Source organism: Panthera leo, chromosome E1 (genome assembly GCF_018350215.1).
Source record: "Panthera leo isolate Ple1 chromosome E1, P.leo_Ple1_pat1.1, whole genome shotgun sequence".
Classification (NCBI taxonomy): domain Eukaryota; kingdom Metazoa; phylum Chordata; class Mammalia; order Carnivora; family Felidae; genus Panthera; species Panthera leo.
This window is the reverse complement of record NC_056692.1, coordinates 23,229,614-23,249,474: the sequence shown is the minus strand read 5'-3', so window position 1 is coordinate 23,249,474 and position 19,861 is coordinate 23,229,614. Positions and strand designations below refer to the sequence as shown.

At 45.5% G+C, this 19,861-nt stretch overlaps 1 protein-coding gene across 4 annotated transcripts in view; it reads right to left on the bottom strand.

Annotated features, from left to right (window-relative positions):
- Positions 1-16,722: 16,722 nt before the first annotated feature.
- Positions 16,723-19,861, bottom strand: part of HEATR6 (HEAT repeat containing 6) — a 34,814-nt gene continuing 31,675 nt past the window's right edge. For all 4 annotated transcript variants that reach the window (XM_042915192.1, XM_042915195.1, XM_042915193.1 and 1 more), the window contains one exon: positions 16,723-17,687. In XM_042915192.1, the coding sequence (XP_042771126.1) occupies positions 17,116-17,687 (572 nt within the window). In that variant the 3' untranslated portion in view covers positions 16,723-17,115. The remainder of the gene's footprint in view (positions 17,688-19,861) is intronic.

Genomic DNA, 19,861 nt, shown 5'->3' with positions numbered 1-19,861 from the left:
TTTCCAGTTTTGTCCACTAAAATGTTGTGATGAGTGTCTTTTTATTTTTTTTTAATTTTTTTAATGCTTATTTTTATTTTTGAGAGACAAAGGGAGACAGCATGAGTGGGGAAGGGGAGAGAGAGGGAGACAGAATCTGAAGCAGGCTCCAGGCCCTGGGCTGTCAGCACAGAGACTGATACGGGGCTTGAACTCACAAACCCTGAGATCACGACCTGAGCTGAAGTTGGACGCTTAGCCTACTGAGCCACCCAGGCGCCTTCCCACCTTTTTAAGGTTTATTTATTTTGAGAGAGAGAGAGTGCACATGCAAGCAGGGGAGGGGCAGAGAGAGAATCCCAAGCAGACTTTGCCTGATGAGGGTCTCGAACTCACAAACTGAGATCATGACCAGACCAGGAGTCAGACGCTTAACCCACTAAGCCACTCAGGCGTCTCTGTGATGAGTATCTTTATGCATATCACCTTGTATGCATTTTGTTTTTGTCTGCATTTTGCATTTGTCTGCACCTTACAGTAATTCCAGAAGGGGCATTCCCAGGCAGGAAGATCTTTAAGGCTTTTGAGATACAGACTTTTTCCAAAAAGATGGGGCCTGAAGGCACTTAGATCTGGACCAGTGTGATGGGACACACCCTGGTTTGTGTGTGCAAGGTTGTTACTGGAAAGAGCTCAGCCTCTGCCACTTTGGGCAAGTTACCCAACTTTACCACCTCCTGCTGGTGCAGGTGGGACCCGTCACCCGCCTGGAATCCAAGAGCAGCGTTCTTCACATCTAGGCTTGTGAGTGCCCGTATTTCAGCTTCAAAAGTTACACACGTCATTAACTTATGTGATTCTCCCTTTGTGTAAAGGGATCAACAACAGTTTTCTGGAAAATTACTTATCGCAACGGCCTAAAAAATGCTCATTTGTGGCCAAGCTAGGAAAGGTTTGAATGAACACCGGTGACTTTAGGGGAAGAAGTGTAGAGGGCGCTCATACTCGCTCGGGGTCCTCTGTGCATGGGCCGCAGCTTGCTGATAGCCATGTGTCTAGCATCTCACTGAATCGTCCACAACAGCTTTTCCCAAAGCGCATTACAGAGATCCTTAGCTCTGCAGATGCTAACATGTGTTCCTTGCAAAAATGATTCTGTTGCTTGGCAAAGGCCGTGTTGATCAAGGTTAAATGGATTATTTTACAGGTTTCTCAGAGCTTGCTTAATCAGGAATTATTATTATTATTAGTCAGGAATCCCCAAGATGGGGATGTGATATTCAACATTTGCCAGACTCACCTAACAGCAAAACCCTCTCTCACACACCTCATCTGATTGATATTCCAAAGCACACGTTTTGAGACTCACTGCTGACAACACTTTGCAAGATAATGTTGATCCTTGTCGTTTACAAATGAATAAACTGAGGCTCAGATAAGTTGACCAGTGCGTCACAGCTGGTAATTTCTAGACTCAGGATTTGAACCTAAGGCCACCTGACCTTAAGCCCTCATTCTGCTCCACTGTCCCCTGCGGAGCAAGGAATGGGGATCAGAGAGCAAGGCGCCTCTTACCCAAACGTTGGGTGCATGAAACCAGAGAGGGAACGTGAAATCAAGATCAGAGCTTGGAAAGAGGATCCCATTCTGAGGACATCGGTCATGGGGCCGGAGTCAATCAAAACTGATGCAGCTTAAGAAACCAAGGAAGTGAGATGCCCAGAAAGCCCAGATGGAGCAGTGGACGCCAGAGGCGATGGATTCTGGGGGCCCTCGTAGTAACACTTCATGGATCGCTTTCTTATGGACTCAGTTGGATTTTAAGGGAGGAGGTTTCATCCTCTCTTGTGCTTGGGGTAAGCCAGAGATCGAGAAAGGAACATTATCTGTTGTGTGGTGGTGTGGGAGAGCCCAGAAGACTCTTGCCTTATTACCCAGCAGCTCTTTTTTTTTTTTTTTAATGTTTTTATTTTTGAAAGAGAGAGAGAGAGACAGAGAGAGAATGACCAAGTAGGGGAGGGGCAGAGAGAGAGGGAGACACAGAATCCCAAGCAGGCTCCAGGCTCTGAGCCGTCAATACAGAGCCCGATGTGGGGCTCAAACCCACGGATCGTGAGATCATGACCTGGGCCAAAGTCAGAAATAACCGACTGAACCATCCAGGCTGCCCTGACCCGGAAGTCTTGACTGTGTTTAATGGCTCCCTGCCTTCCACTGTAGGCTCTTCCTTGTTCCCCATCTCCCCTGTGGTCTCTGCTCAAACTGTTTCCTGCTGGGGCTCTGCTGTCTAACAGCTGCATGCCTACTACAGGTGCGTTACACTGACTTCCGAGGTGTGGAAGAAATGAAACCTGATAACACAACAGCATAATAGCCGAAGAAACTTCCATGCATTCAACAAAAATTCACATCCTGGTATTGTTCTAGGCTTCGGGCGGGTATTAGTAAACCATCCAGATACAAATACCCTACCTGGAGTCATAGTCGTTCTAGGGAGGGATGGAGACAATAAACCAGATAAGTAAAATGTTAGATAGTGATAAACAATGAGGAAGAAAAGGGGACATGAACAAGGTTGGGGTGGACAGTGGGGGCTCACATTTGCATCAGGATGGCCAGGGAGGCCTTACCAAGAAGGGGCTTTTTTTTTTTTTTTTTTAACGTTTTATTTATTTTTGTGAGAGTGCAAGCAGGGGAGGGACAAAGAGAGAGGGGAACAGAAGATCTGAAGCGGGCTCCGCACTGACCGCAGCAAGCCCGATATGGGGCTGGAACTCACAAACTGCGAGATCATGACCGGAGCCAATGTTGGACGTTCAACCAACTGAGCCACCCAGGTGCCCCCCTGAGAAGGGGCTCTTTAATCCCCACACACCCTTTGAGCAGGGAAGGGATCCCACATTTGTTGCACCTCTAGTACGTGCCAGGCATTGCACATTTATATATGTCATATGTATTTTTTTCCTTTTCAATTGACAGATGACTACGGGTGAGGCTCAGAGAATCCAAGTCATTTTTCCTAGGCCACACAGCCAGTGTATGGAAGAGCCCCATTAGAAAATGGTTCTGACACTGGAAAGCCCATGCTTTCTCTGCAAACTCACACTTCCTTCCTGAAAGAGTTAGCCAGGCCAGGCACCATTCACTCACTTTGTAGGGAAGGGCAACAGAGCCCAGAGAGGCACTGGCGGAGGTCAGAGATACTGCTGCATGGTCAGGGGTCCCGCATGCCGAGAGTAGGCTCCAGAACAAGGGATTATCCTGCCCCAGGGGTCGATAGTGTTGAGGCGGAGAAACCAGAAGTAGAGGGAGTCTTACACAAGGTAGGTGAGCTCATGGCACTGCTCCGCTCATGACCTCCCACGGCTGCTGTCTTCTCAGAGCGAGCCCAGTATCCGCAGGGGGCGGGGGAGGGGGAGGGCAGGGCCCTCACGGTTCTGCTCCTGTTCTCTGCTCTACCCCCTGTTCCTCAGAGCCTCGCCCCTACATTCCTCAAATGTCTCCTTTGCTGGACGGCTTCTCCACTGCCTCATCTAAAGCTGCAGCCCTGGCCCAGTGTTCCCCGTCCTCCTGGGTTATAGGGCCACCTGCCTCACTGATGGCCTGACACACTAAGTTAGTTATTGTATTATTTTCTCTTCCCCCCCTAGAGGGTAAGATCCACAGGGAAGGCATATTTGATTTGTTCACTGCTGTACCCCACTGCCTGGTGCTCAGAATCCATTTGCTGAATGAGGGACTACATCAACATCATGTTGTCCCGGACTTGCTCCTCTTCCTACGCCTGCTACCTGATTCATGAGGCCACCATCTAGCTGACACCCGCATCAGCAAACCGAGGGTCGTGCTTGAAACTTCTCTTTCTCCAACAGTGTCATTGAGGTACAACCCACATACCTCACAATTCATCCACTTAAAGTGTGCAATTCAGTGGCTTTTACTAATCAGGTGGGTATCCATCACGTGATTTGAGACCATTTTCATTACCCCTCTGCCCCGAAAACCCCATAGCCCTTAGCCATCTGCTCCTAATCTGCCCAGCACCCCAGCCCTAAGCAGCCAATAATCTACCTTCTGTCTGATACATGGGCCTATTCTGGGCATTTCATATAAGTGGAATCATACAATATGTGGTCTCTTGTGACTTTTTCCAGTTAGTGTAACGATTTCGAGGTTCATTCATGTTGTAGCAGGTATCAGAACTGCATTCCTCTTTTTTATTGAATAACACTTCATTGCATGAATTTCCACCTCAATTCATCAGTTGATGGACATTTGGATAGAGTTTTTGTATGAATGTATATTTTCGTTGCTCTGGGGTATGTACCTAAGTTGCTGGAACACATGGCAACTCAATGTTTAACCTTTTGAAGAACTTCCAGACTGTTTTCTCTCCCTTTTCTCCAAGAAGCCACATCCAACACCCACCGTGGGCTGTCGTTCTCTCTCCTGAACGTGTGCCCTCCTGCATCTCCAGAAATTGCCTGGCCACTTCTTACCTAGATGGCCACAGTGCCTCCTACTGGGATTTCTCTCCAGTGGGTCACCCTCTGCTGTACATTGGACTCGGCAGGGAGGAGGAGTTCAACATCCCAGTGCCCAGGCCACACCCCAGACCCACTACAGCAGCCTCTCTGGAGGGGGAACCCAGGTATCAGTCTTTCTACAGCTCCTAGGCAATTACAAGCACAGCCAAGTATGGGAGCCACAGCACCTCTAACCCAAGCTTCATGATGCCATCTCAGTGCAAATCTGAGTGTGTCACCCGCATTCTTCTTAAAACCCCTATGGCTCCCTGTGGCCCTCGAAAAATCTGAGCTCCCCAGGATGGACGCATGGTCTCTGTGACCTCCATGCACCTACTTCCCTATCCTGCCTCCTTCCCCTTCCTGACTCATATGGCCCTTTGCCACCCTTCCATGCCTTTGGACAGACTGGTCCCTCTGCTGTCTGCTCTCACAGGGGGGCTGGCTCCACACTGACTGTCACGTTGTGTTTACTGGCCTCTCTGTGAGCTCCTTAAGGCCAGGGCGAGTGTATTATCCATCTTTATATCCTCAACCTGCAGCTGCCTGACAGCAGGCAGATTTGTGTGGTGGGTGGGGGAGGGTGATGGGTGAAGGACAGGATGCCTACTGGTCTCTGGAAGGACTGGAGCCAGGTAGGTAATCCTACCAGTTGCCTGACCAGCCTCTTCCAAGTCCCAGCACTAATCCTGGGGCAATCAGCTGGCCCCGCCCACCACCACCCGGACTGTCGGACTGTCGAGTTTCAGCCTCATTTCCACACCTGGGCCACCTCCAACCACATTTCCCTACCTAGGCAAATGTGCTTCATCTCTCTAGCTGCGGCCCTGGTGCCAGCAGGTGTTGGCAGAAAAGCGGGGACTGCGAGTGACAATCCTTCTGCAGCTAAAGGCAAAGTGCCCCAACCCAGAGATAATCCTGTAAGTCCACTTTCAAAGGGCCTGAATGGAGTGGAGTGTCCCTTGTCCCTTCTTTAGCCATAAATCTTCAGGCTGGGGAAGGTAATCGTCCTCCTCTTGAGGAAGCTATAAAGAGCATGGCCCATCAACAGTTGGCAGAGTGCCGGACTATACCCGTCCCTCTGGGTGGGGCCCAGACCGTGCACTCTCTGCCTGCTGAACTGTCCTCTCCCTGCCCCCTGGCACGGCCTGTGCCATCTCAGGAGGGCCTGTTGGAGGATGCAGGGCTCTGCGGCTTGTGCTGGAGGCTTCCATGGAACATTTGCCCTGTAAATAACTGAACTCCCTTCAGCTGCTCAGCCATGCTGACACCACTTTACTTCTCACGGATAAGAGGAGCACTGTAAAGGGAGTTCAGCTCTGCTGTGTGGCTGTGGGTGACTGACTTCCCTCTCAGAGTCTTGATTTGCTTTGAGGTGAAGGGGTAAAGAGGGTGGACTGGATGACCCAGAAGGCTGCTGTCAGCTCTAATGTCACAGCTCGCCCTCCTGAGAGCAAGGCTGTATGAAGGTCTTCCCTTGAGCTCCTGAATTATCAGGAAAACCATAGCTGGCAAGACCAGAGTAAAACACAGCAGAAAAATAATAGGCTTGAAAATCACTCCTTTTTGTATTTTCATTCCTTCTATATCTGGCCTCAAGGTAATAGCAGTATAGAGAGAACAGCATTGGACAAAGGAGTCTCCAAGGCCTGAATTCATTTCCTGTTCTGTCCCTTACTGGCAGCATCATTAGGGGTGAGTCATTTTTCCCTCTGTGGGACTCAGTTTGCTCATCTGTGAAATAGGGATATTTCACATTGCATTCAGCAGGCACTTGCTGAGCACCTGCTCTGTGCTTGGCCCAGTGCTTGGTGGGGGAGATAAAAAGGTGAGAAGACACGATGCTAACTCTCAAGTTGCCCACAGTCTGGTAGGAAGACAGCCAGGTAAAAGGGTGATTGTAATACAGGGTGGTGAGCAATATGGTAAGGAGCATAATAGACACAGTGATAATAGCTAGCATTCACTTGCATCTTATTAGTGTTTGGCTCTCTGCTAGGGGCTTGATCATTTCATTTAATCCTATAACAACCCTATGAGCTGAGCACCACAATACCCCATGTCAGGGTGCTCACGGAAGGCGGCCCAGAGGATATGGTGCCCGAAGGGCTGGGAGCCTCTGGGCTGACCAAAGGTCTGCACAGGCATGGAGCCCACTGGTGGCTGGGTTGGGGGAGGGGGCTGGTAGGCAGTGACGCCATGTGAAGGGCTCAGGGAGCAGTGAGAAAGGGGAGGAGACCTACGGATCTGTTAATGGCAGATCACCCACTTGGAGGCTGTTGTCATAGTTTCAGGAAGAAGGAAGGGCCCGGGCTTAGGGACTGGTGGCCATGTGGGTACAAGGTGATGAAAGCTAATGAGATCGTGTATCCAGGCAGCCTCCTGGAAAGGTAGAGCCTGCAGGTTCTCCCCTGTCCTACCATCAGTCTCACTCCCAAAGTGACCACTGACCCAACCGCCATCTCGGTTGTCAATACACTGGGCACTAGCACCAGGATAGAGGGGCAGAGGGCTGAATACACTGGGAAGCCTACTACAGCCCTGTGGGAGTATAAGCAGGTAGCATCTGAGTAACAAAGCACGTCAAACCCAGGAAGGATGGTGTGATTATTAAATCAGTGGTACAGAGATGATCGGAGAGGCATACAGTTACAACATCTCTGCCTCATATCACACATCCAAATAAAACTCTAATGTCTGTGAAAGAGCTGCATGTAAGTCAACAAACAATTGGAAAACACCGTCCAGCAATGGAGAACTGGTTAAAATCACGACGTAGTGACTGTGGACTACTCTCAAGTCATTAAAATCATGTTTTAGGAAAATATTTAAGGCTATCATAGGTTATTAAATAAAATAGCAGACTATCCAAAACTACACAGGTTATTATCACAATTTTGTAGACTAACTTCCCACCCTATATATCGAAGAGTGATCATATGAGTCCACATGGATGGCATACACTCATACTCACACATGCATGTATCATCAAAAGTCTACAATGAACTTAAAAAATTTTTTAAACAAAAAAAGAAAAAAAGAAAGAAAAGGAAAAAGGGACGCCTGGGTGGCTCAGCTGGTTAAGCATCTGACTCTTGGTTTTGGCTCAAGTCATGATCTCACGGTTTGGTGAGTTCGACAGCACAGAGCCTGCTTGGGATTCTCTGTCTCCCTCTCTCTCTGCCCCACCCCCACTCGCCCTGTCTCTGTCTCTCTATAAATAAATAAATAAATAAATAAACTTAAAAAAAAATTTTAAGTTTAAAATGAAACACCAAAATGGTAATAGCAATCATCACAAGTCATTTTTACTTACACATACTTACTGGTTGATTTTTTTTTTTTGAAAAAATTCTATAGTGAAGATAGATTCATTACTTTTATAATATGGAAAAGAGGGGCACTTGGGTGGCTCAGTCAATTGAGCATCCGACTTCGGCTCAGGTCATGATCTCACGGTTCAGTTCGTGCGTTCGAGCCCCGCGTCGGGCTCTTCACTGACAGTTCAGAGCCTAGAGCCTGCTTTGGGTTGTGTCTCCCTCTCTCTCTCTGCCCCTCCCCCCTTGCACTCTGTCTCTGTCTCTCTCTTAAAAATAAATATTAAAAATTTTTTTTATAATATGGAAAAGAGATAAATGTTATTTAGAAAATTAACTACATAGGCTCTAATATTAAATAATTTAAATACTTTGGTGAAAGAAAGTGAAAACAAATCTGGGAAACATACTTCATGAAGGCTGGTAATCCAGTTGCCCAAGGACCTCAACTTTTTCCTAATCCCCTGCTGCAAAGTGGCCAAATATTAACGCTCTTGGAACCTGACAGCAGCTTGTGCTTCTCTGGAGAGGGAATTGGCTCCTGTGTTCTACAAGATAGCCCAGCTGACCCAAGGGAAAGTTCATGGTTAGCGTTGTTTTCAATTAAAATTTATCTGCTATAAGATTTTCTTAAACATTTGATGCCTGAAGTTACTGGTATATTAGAATCCAGTATAAGATGATACCAGATTTAGTCCTGTCTATATATTTAACTACAGCAATATGTCACCCTTTCGGTATGCACTGGTTCTCAAAAGAATGAAGACTCCAACAGTCCGAGTTTCTGTTTTTCACAAGTTCTCCAGGTGATTCTGAGACTTGCCAGCTTGAGACCCACTGCTTTTGCTCCTTCTTAGGTAGTGGGTCTCAAACTTTGCTGTAATTAGAATCGCTGGTACATATTTTAAACCTGCTAATGGCAAGACTGCACCCCAGGCTGATAAACTCAGAATCTGTAGTTTTTAAACTTCTCCAGGTTCGAGATTCAGCGCTCTACTTACTGAGAGCGACGTGAAATCTAGGTGCCCGGGCTCCCAAGCCTGAGAAACAAGCCCCGGGTCTAAACGACTTTATGTTCTCTGTCTCCATCTGCTGGCCATTCTGCTGCATTGCCACAATTTACCTGAACAAGAGGTGATGCTTCTTTATAGTTTTAAGAACGTCTGCCTCAAGAAACAAAGAAAAAAGAGTTGAAATTTTTAAGTAATAAAAATAGCTACAGAATATATTCTTGTATGTAATAGGATGGTTTAAGTTATACCTGCGGTAGGATGACACATCCAGGATCTTTTCTGTGCTTGGTAAATTAAAAGCAGCCAAAAGATGTTAGTTAGCTCTTATCATTATTATTAGCAATATTGGCCCCCATATTTTGAGTACAGTGAGTGATTTCTTTCTTTTGTAAGTTTATTTATTTTGAGAGAGAGAGAAAGAGAGCGTGAGCAGGAGAGGGGCAGAGAGATAGAAGGAGAGAGAGAATCCCAAGCAGCCTCCATGCTGCCAGTGCAGGGCCTCACACTGGGCTTGGGGCTCCGAGCTGGATCTCATGAATTGTGACATCACTGCCTGAGCTGAAATCAAGAGTCAGAGGTTTAACCAACTGAGCCACCCAGGCGCCCTGAGTACAGTGAGTCATTTCGGAATGAATGCTTTTCATCCATTTAAAAGATAGGTTTAGTGCTACTCTACCTGGCACACTGTCCACTATGGGTACCTAAAGGTGAACACTCTGTACACTGAATGAGAGAGAGAGAGAGAGAGATAAAGATGTTTTAAATTATCATTATTGGGGCACCTGGTGGCTCAGTCGGTTAAGCTTGATTTTCGGCTCAGGTCATGATCTCACAGTTGGTGAGATCGTGTGGAACCTGCTTCAGGTTCTCTCCCTCGCTCTCCTTCTGCCTCTCCCCCACTTATCATTGTTATAGACTTTTGAGGGAGTATATGTTCCGGAGTCTCTGAATAGATTTATGTAACCACCACCACAAGGATTCCATCAACCCCAAAACACTCCTTCAGGCTTCCCTGCAGTTGGATGCTTCCTCCCATCCTAATCCTTAGCAAACACAGATTTGTTTTTCCTGCCTATGTTTTGCCTTTTCCATAATGCCATGTACATAGCATCATCTGGTATGTAACATTTTGAGAGTGGCTTCCTTCACTCAGCATAATTTTCTTCCTTCTGCTTGCTTTAGGTTTCTCTTATTTTTCTACAACTTGTGTTTGAAATGGAGATTATTGATTTGAGACTGTTCTTCCTTTCTAATTTTTCTAATGCTGCAGATTTCCATCAAAGCCCTGCTTTAGCTGCACCTATACATTTGTATTTTTTGTTTTTGTTCAGTTTAAATGATTTTCTGATTTTCTAATGTCCTCAGAGACTTTCCCTTGGACCAGGGGTTACTTAGAAGTATGTCCATTTCCAAGGATTTAGAGATTTTTCCAGTTATTGATTTCTGGTTTAATTCCTTTGTGGTCAGAGCTCATATTGTGTGATTTTAACTCCTCGAAATTTGTTGAGATTCACTTTATGATCCAGACTATAGTCTATTCATTCTATTATTGGTTACTGAAGAAGGAGTAAGTGTTGAAGTCTCCACCTCTAATAGTATGTGGATTCAACATCTCTCTTTTCAGTTCTAGCAGTGTTTGCTTCACAGTTTAAATATTTGTTGTTAGGTACATGGCCATTTAGGATTACTATGTCTTCGTCGCGTGTTGACCTTCTATAATGTCCTCCTTTATCGCTGGTAAATGTCCTTGCTCTGATGTTGATTTTGTCTGATGTTAATGTAGCTATTCCAGCTTTCTTTTGATCAGTATCTGCATGCTATAGTTTTCTTTTTTGTCCTTTTATTTTTAACCTACACTATTTACTTAAAATGGGTTTCTAATAAATAATAAATAGGTCTTGAGGTGTTTTTTTTCTTTTTTTTTTTTAACATCCTGACAATCTCTTTTAACTAGCATAACTTAGATCTTTGAATTTAATTGTTGACATGTTTAGATTTAGGGCTACTCTTTTATTACTTGTTTTCTATTTGTTCCCTATGTTTTTCATTCCTGTTTTTCTTGTCTTCTTCCAGATTATCTGAAATGTTGTTTGCATCCCATTTTTTAAAAATTGCATCCCATTTTTAAAAATGTGTCTATTGAGCTTTTTTACTGTATCTTTATGTGTGATTTTTTTAATTTAGAGAGAGAGCACAGGAGCGCTTGAGAGAGCGGTGGGGGAGGGGCAGAGGGCATGAGAGGGTCTTAAGCAGGTTCTCAGCGTGGGATGTGGGGTGGTGCCCAGTGAGGGACTCAATCTCACAACCAACCAGGAAGGAGATCATGAGCTGAGCCGAAATCAAGAGTCGGGTGCTCAACTGACTAAGCCACCCAGGTGCCCCATTTTTGTGTAATTTTTAAATGTGGTTTCTCTAGGGATTTCAAAAAACACTTAACTTTTCATAGTCTATTTAGGATTAATATTTTGTCACTTCAAGTGAAGTGTAGAAATCTTTACTACCATATATAGATATACATTTACTAAAAGTCCCACCAGACCATGTTATGTAAATTTTGCTTTCGCCGATTATACACATTATAAAGGGCTCAAGATGAAAAAAATAGTTGGTTACATTTACCCAAATAATTCCTATTTCTGTTGCTCTTCTTCCATTCCCAAAGTTTCAAATTTCCCTTTGGTGTCAGAGTTCTATTAAGAAAATGCCATCGGAGTACCTGCGTGTCTCTGTCGGTTGAGTGTCTGACTTCAGCTTAGGTCATGATCTCACGTCTCTTGAGTTCTAGCCCTGCATCGAGCTCTGTGCTGACAGCTCAGAGCCTGGAGCCTGCTTCCAATTCTGTGTCTCTGTTTCTCTCTGCCCCTCTGCTGCTCGTGCTCTCCCTCTCTCTCTCTCAAAAATGAATAAGCAAGCAAGCAAGCAAGAAAGAAGAAAATGTCATCACAGTAAGAGGTCCAATAAGAAAACCCAGAGGGAGAGAGGGAGAGAGAAAGCAATGGTCATCACTCACAATGGTCATCACTCCCTTGCAGCGGGGGACTGCGGCTCCACTGGACAGAGAGGAGTTCCTTCCCTGCACTTTTAGGCACCTGCCGCGGTGGGCTGCGGTGGGCTTGCCAAGGGGCTGGTGTCAGGGAGAAGCAACAACAAACAGGACTCCCCCCACTCCACCCCAGGGTCCTCCTTCCCTGTCCTAGAATAGGAGATAGCTTCTCTCCGTCTGCATCTTGTCTGCAGGGCCAGGTCTCTGTCTGCTTGGAGTCCAGGCCAGGGGAGACCAGAGGGGGAAAATGGCAAACCTCATGCCGGTTTGGTGGGGCTCTGACTTCTCTGGTCCCTCCCTGAGGTTCCTGTTTATTCCTTCTGTTCATGATAGCTGCTCCATGCATTTAGTCCAGGCTCCATAGCTGCATCTGGTGGGAGAAACAGCATGGAGTAGGACTGGAATGAAAGATGGATTTTTATGTAGCAGGGCGTGTAGATTTACAGAGCATGGAAAGTGCTTCCATGGGGCACACTATTTGAGGGAGAAATTCTCTTTTCTCTCACGGGGTGGTAGCCAAAAGCCTCATTCCTTGGTTTGAATTTTTGCATTTACTTTTCTAGATGAAATTTAGAATCATTTTGTCATTTTAAAAAATCTTATTTTGACTTTGATGGGAATGTGGTTAAATTTATAGATTTAAAGAGAAGTGGTCTTTATAATATTGAGTCCTTCTATCTAGAACATCGTATACCTTCTCTTTTTTAAATGTCTCTTGTGACCTTTGAAAATTTTATTTTCGCACAAATTCCTTGGACTGGCTTTCTTTATTTCTAGGTATTTTATTACTTTTGTGACTTTTGTGAACGGAATCTTTTTTGACAAAAAAATATCGCAGCCATTATTGCTGACATACGGAAGAGCTAGCGATTTGGGCATATTTGTAAACAGCTGCCTTACAGAACTTTCATTAGTTCTATTTGCCGAGTTGATTTATCTCGACTTTCTGCAAATGGTGCTTTGTGGATTCAGTCTCTCAGACTGGTGTTCTACAAATAATCATAATTTGGAAACTCTTTGAAAAAACTTTCTGGAAAATTAATTGCATGGTTGGTTTAATCACCTTGATCATTAAATCTTGTATGTTAGGTAACAGTCGTGATGACAGGGTTCCTTGTCTTGATTCTGACGTTTTAAGGAGTCACTGATAAGATAGGTATACTTTATGATGTTAACAATGTATCTTTAGTTTTTTTAAAAGAATTTTCATCAAAAAAGGACATTGAGCTTTGTCAAATGCTCTTTCAGCATTCATAAAAATGACCATTTGGGTTTTTTTTATTTGATATGTGATAAATTTTGTTAATAGAACTTCTCATTCAAGAAATGCCCCTATTCCTACAGTAAATACCAGCTGGTCATGGAATCAATGGCAGAGCAGTGATTTCCTTTCCTTTTTTTTAATTTTTAAAAATGTTTTATTTTTGAGAGAGAGAGCACAAGTGGGAGAGGGGCAGAGGGGGACAGCAGATCCAAAGCGGGCTCTGCACTGATGTGGGGCTCAAACTCAAACCACAAGAACGTGAACTGAGCAGAAGTCAGACGCTCAACCGACTGAGCCACCCAGTCGCTCCAACAGGGCAGTAATTTTCAAGGAAAGGTTTTTGCAAATGGCATACGCTGCCGCTGCTTTGAATTAAACCCGCAGGCCGCATTCCTGTGGGCTGTTGTTACTGGTGGCAGTGCTTTAGTCCTCTGACCCCAACCCTAATACAATATCCTTGTCCACTGGAGCTGACGATCCCTTCAGTTGTGACCCGAGGCCTCCAGGTGTGTACCAAAAGCAGGTCCCACTCCAATGACCTTTCTCCAGTGAAGAGACAGACATTCAAGCCCAGGAAGGACATCAGAGAGGTGTGACAAGGGCACCGTTTATTGCTGAGTGCTTGGTCTGTGCCAGCTCTGAGCCAGATATCATGCGACCTACTCCTGAAACCCTAGGAGGTACTATTATCCCCATTTTACAGATGAGAGGTCAAGTAACTTGCCCAGGGATGTGGTTATTAAGTTGCAGAGTTGTCCTGCAAAACCCAGGTGTAATTCCAAAGCTTGTGGAAACTGGATGTTAATTCCTGACTGGCCCTTGGGGATGCGTCCTGAGGCAGAACTAGGAAAGGGGTCACTACTGCCCCGTTAAGTATGTGGCCTCCCACACATCCAGGCATTTCCCTTTTCCATGGGGTCCTGTAGGGGCAAGACGGAGGGCCGTATCTGGCAGGCTACCGAGGTCCTGGGGTGGTGCCTCTCCCATACTGCTGGATTCAGGTTCCCGAGGCATCCCAGGTAACACCTCACCTGAGGGTGCAGTCAGGAGACTCCAGCTATTTACCAACACGAAAGGTCATGGTATGTCGACCGTTATTTCTGTCTAGTGCTCTGAAAGTTCAAGGAAAATAAGTATCTGACATTTATTGGGTGCCAGAAGCTGTCTGAAGAACTCTCCACATACTAACTCATTTACTCATTATAATATCCTTATGAGGTAGGCACTATTATCCCTCTTTTGCAGATGGGAAAACTGAGGCACAAGATGTTCACAGATAGAAAGCAGCAGAGCCAGGGTTCAACCCTGGGCTCTGAAGCACTGCACTGTATTCACAAAGTGAAGGCCAAATGAAGCCGAGTAGCTAGAATTCACAGAACTCTTAGGCTGGAAAGACGGTGATGTTCAGCTCAGGGTCTGTGTTCACGCACAGATGTCAAAATCAAGGAAGCTCTTGCCCTGGTGTTCCACGTTGGGGGGGGGGGGTGCGTTTCTGCTGCCCTGTAATCACCATAGGACCCCTGCTTTACCATGAACTACTACCATACAACAGGTTATAGCGTGTGCCTTCCTCAAGTTCTCCAAGTGGGTCGGAATTAGTGGCTTTTAGTGGTCACAGACAACTTCAAAAGTAAGCAAGGTGTCATCATGCTGTCAGTTTATTAAACAGAGGCTCTAGCCATCTGTACCTGGATGGCCCCTTCTCCTGTTTGTTTTCCTTTTAATTTTTTTAAATGTTTATTTTTGAGAGACACAGAGAGAGAGAGAGAGAGAGAGAGAGAGTCACAGAGTACGAAGAGGAGAGAGAGAGAGAGAGAGAGAGAGAGAGAGAGAGAGAGAGTCACAGAGTACGAAGATGGGGGGCGGGGGCAGAGAAAGAGGGAGACACAGAATCCGAAGCAGGCCCCAGGCTCTGAGCTGTAAGCACAGAGCCCGATGCGGGGCTTGAACTCACGAACTCATGACCTAAGCTGAAGTTGGACACTCAACCAACTGAGCCACCTAGACGCCCCTGGTTTTTTCCCTTTTAAACATCAAAAGAAAGTTCAGAGTTTGGCATTCTGAATTAGAATTCTGCATCAGAGCCAGACTTTCTATTGTTTCTGCATCAGAATCAGTTCTAACCCTTTACTGTTTGTGAGGCTTCCTTTCACGATGGCAGCTTTCCTGAGGCACCAGCGCAGGGCGTGTGGGAGCCCCTGCCCTTGGGGTATACCCACAGTGCTACGGCAAGGAGAGAACCGGCATCCCATCCAGACAGAAGCTGTACCCCGGGCTCCTGGAGTTTCTAGAAGTGCTTACCCTTCGGCTTTCCCTGCATATGAGCATACTGACATCTGTTTTCAGAGACAAGGAAACCTGTACAGAAGTGAAAGTTTCTTCAAAAAATGAAGTTTTATTCAAGATAAACAAAGGATAAGAGCAAATCATCAAATCAGACCACTCAAAGTCATTTCACAAATATTTTTATCAAGAAGGTCACCAGTGAAAGTCCCCCAAACAGTGGGTATCTATGCCACATTTTTACTTTTAGGACAGGGACAAGTAAACAAGCTGCTGCTCAGAACATATTCCTTAAAGAGATGGAAGTTCCAAGATTCATCATTAGGATCAGTACAGGTTCAACCCAGTCCCTAGGCCTCTGTAATAATTCGTGTCCAGAGTCATCTCCAAAGAAAAGCAACTTTAAAGAATGTTCTACATGGGTGTTTTTACTGTACCATAGTCTAATTGTTTGGAAACTGGTTGGCATTCTACCAATGGAAAAGTGGGCCTTCAGTTACCGGACTAATCTGTTCCCCGGTCTGCTTGGATAGTATTTCCTGAACAATCAACAACATAGTAGAGGGAAAAGAGCAACTCAGGGGCAAATGAGAAATGCTGAGGACATATGTATGCCCTAAAATATGAATTTTAAGCTAAATAACAACAGTTAAATAATGTATTGCCAAAATCCATTCTATGTATCTTGATTTTTATTTATCCCAGATCAAATATAAGTATGGAGTAATTTTAGTTGGTTCTTTTGTGGATTGAAGTTCCTACCTGAAATCAATTCTCCTTAAACTGTTGGTGGTTAATAGAGGAATGCAAAATTTAAATGTAAATAATTCTTCAGGGAGAAATCACTTTTATAACGGCTTAAACATTATCAAAATATAGTTTAAAAAGCTTTATAACCATCTAAATTAAATTAGAGAATTCTTTTTCTAAGGCACAGATGCAAAGGTGGTGAAACAACCATACCTTTAGTGTACGGACCACACTCTCCTCGGGGACTTTAGAAGCTGAGACGGAAGTGGGTGGTGCGGCTACGGCGAACTGGACGCGGGCCCAGGGTGGCAGCCAGGTGCCAGGAGGCAGCTCTTTAGCTAGCGGCTCGTGGGGAGGCACACGGAGGGCTTCCAGGGTGCGTACCTGGGAAGCTCAGTGCAGTAGCTGTTTAGCAGCCTGTGAGGAACTTCTCAGTATTTTAGCAACTGAAGCAGCTACATCAGTGCAGACTGGCCAAACATCAGCTCTGCCTGAGGCTTTCTATAAACACAACTTGATCTAAAAACAGAGAAGGTTATGGGCACGCTAGTTTTCATTAGTTTATTACAAAAAGAAAAACAATTCCAAGACACAATATATAACATAACGATTCCTAAATTCATTCGTTTTTTTGTCTTTATCTTCGTGTCTGAGGCCAAACACCCTTCGCAACCGTCCAGTCTGCTCAGCCCTCCCTACGACCGTATTTCCCGGCTCCCGGCTGCACAGGTCAGAGGTTCCAACAACCTGGACCGTGGCCAATGCAGCGGAACCACTCCCTAAAGTGGTTGAGCCCTTTGGGAAAAATTTAAATAGATGTGAGCCCATTCTGAATAAAATTGAATGGGTTGTTTCTGCCCCTAAAATTGAATCCTGCATATCTGATTCTCAAGCTTGGGTCTTTCCATTACCACGACACCTGGAAGGTATGGCAGACCATTCACCGATCTGTCAGTCCCAGGAGTGCAACCTGTGATCCAGAGGAGTCAAAATAAATGGTGAGGGTATCCTCTAGAAAGTCCATGATGGCCCTTTTGGCTGAGTCGCCAGCCAGTGCCTGGATGCTGCTTATGTGCTCCAGGGCCGTTCTGACCATCTGGTCTCTTTCGTGCAAGCTGTGGGGTGCTCCGGTATCATCTCCCTCTGCTCCTGATTTTAAAAACTGTAGGATAAAGGACTGCACCATGTCCCCATTCGATTCGAGGGTTTCTCTGATGCAGGGCAGGTCTGAGGCACTGGCCAAACTCAAGAGGTGGATCAGTGCCTGGCAGATTTGGGTCCGTAGGCTGGCACAGTACTTGAATTCCAAAAAGTCTGTGGTGTCTTCGCTCTTTTGTAAGGCAGTGACCAATGCGTTCCAGATCTGAACGTACTGCTCAGCTGACCCATACTGCTCTCTCTTGCTCGGGATGGAAAGGGCAGTGGCAGATCTGATGCGCACTTTGAAGTTCTTGCATGATGTCACAACCGACGTCAGGGCGTTGTAGGCCTGGGAGGTCCACGGGGCTGTTCCTAGAAAGAACCCACCGGCATTACAACAGATGAAGGCTTAGAAACAAGCAGGGGAGTGGAGAGGGTGGAAGAAATACACACTTATGCTCCAGCTGACACTAGGTTTTCATTCAATTCTCATGCTAACCCTATAGGATCAGGGTGACCGGTACTCACTGTGGGATTCTAGGGAAGGGGCTGAGTACGGATTCCCAAACTTCCCATTTCCTTAAACAGTCTGCCGCACACATGGGGGCCTCTGCTACTCTAAATGGGGACTTTGGCGACAGTGAAAGAGGCGGCTTCTCTGGGAAGAGGCTGTCCTACGGGGGTAAGGCTTGAGGAGCTCGGACTAAACTGTAGTGCCACTTGTGCTCAGTTGCCTGCTTCTGAGCAGTGCACACACTGCACAACCGTATGCCCAGCCTTGTTCATGATGACAAAAAAATATCTCATCACCCAGATTAGCATCCAGACACTGCTCTGGACATAGCAAGTCATGTGTTTTATTGCAAAGAAAAAGAAGGTGCTATCTAGGCAGTGACTAAGGAACAGAGGACTCAGATTAACCAAAGGTGCAATTCTCTAATTTTGAGAAGATGATGTCCCAGTTTCTGTCTTCTTTCCCTTCCTGTTGGTCAGTCCCAGGAAATCAGCCTGCTTTCTTCCTCATCAGAACTACCACTCCCCACTCAATTTTGGGGTGGCTCTTATTCCTCAAAATGGACAGTAGAATAGAATTCAGCTTCCCTGGGGTGCCTGGGTGGCTCAGTCTGTTTAAACATCTGACTTCAGCTCGCTCATGATCTCACAATTCATGAGTTTGAACCCCGCTTCAGGCTCTGTGCTGACAATGCAGAGCCTGTGTGGGATTCTCTCTCTTTCTCTCTCTGTGCCCCTCACTCACTCATGCCCTCTCTCAAAAACAAATTAATTAAAAAAAAATTTTTTTAGGAGCGCCTTGATGGCTCAGTCGGTTAGGTGTCTGACTTCAGCTCAGGTCTTATCATGGTTTGTGGGTTTGAGCCCCGCATCAGGCTCTGTGCTAACAACTCAGAGCCTGGAGCCTGCTTTAGATTGTGTCCTGCTCTCTCTCTGCCCCACCCTGACTCCTGCTCTGTGTCTCTTTTTTTTTCTCTCTCAAAAACGAATAAACATTAAAAAAAAAATTTTTTTTTTTAAAGAATTCAGCTTCCCGCTTTCAGCCCTTCCGAACTTCTTTGCTGTCTTTGAAGGCAGGCAGGCAGACAAGCTCCAACTCCAAAGGTCACTTTGGGTTATTTCCTCTGTAGAAAACGCCATGAAGCTACTTCTCCATTAGCCCTCGGTTGGGAGCATTTTTTTTTTTAAATTGAATTTATTTATTTATTTAAGCAATCTCTACCCCCAGCGTGGGACTCAAACTCATGACCCTGAGATTAAGAGTCACGTGCTCTTCCAACTGAGCCAGCCAGGCACCCCCTGGCGGGAAGATTGTGGCAATAAAGGGGAGCAGAGCCAGATCTCCCTAACCTGATGCATGCTCTGCTGGCCCAGAATGGTTTTACCTCTCCAGGAACATAACTTGTTTCAAATCTTGTCACAGAGACAAATGTATAAGGCAAATGCTGGTAAGGAGAGGGAAAGGGGATTTGGAGGCTTTGACCTGTATGCCTAAGCAGCTATAAGCCACTGATGCTCTATCAAGGTGCATGGCACGTCATTACTGAGATGCCCTCCTACACAGCAGCCCACTTCAGTACCAAGGGCTCATTTGGGATTTCCAATCTGTACCTCTTCTTCCATGCCAGCTTTTCTCCTTCATTGCCCTCCCCCCCTCCCCCCGGTTGTTAGAACAACATTTTCTTATAGAAAATGAAAGCAGACAAAAGTCCTACTCATCATCCCCTCCAGAGGCAACCACCGTTAATGATTAGGCTAATTTCCTTTCACTCTTTTTTCCACCCATTTATTGAGATCATGTCGTAGAAACAACTGCATATCCTGTTTTAATTTGATTAACATCAGAAGTACTTTCCCAGATTATCAAAAACTTTTTGTACACATAATTCTAAAGGATCCCTTTGAATATATATACTATGATATATACTATGATTCCCCTAAAGTTGGGCATTCGAAACATTTCCATTTTTTCTAATATGTGATAAGTAAAACTATGAGGAACATCTTGAATACTACTGTAGGCTGGAGTGTGC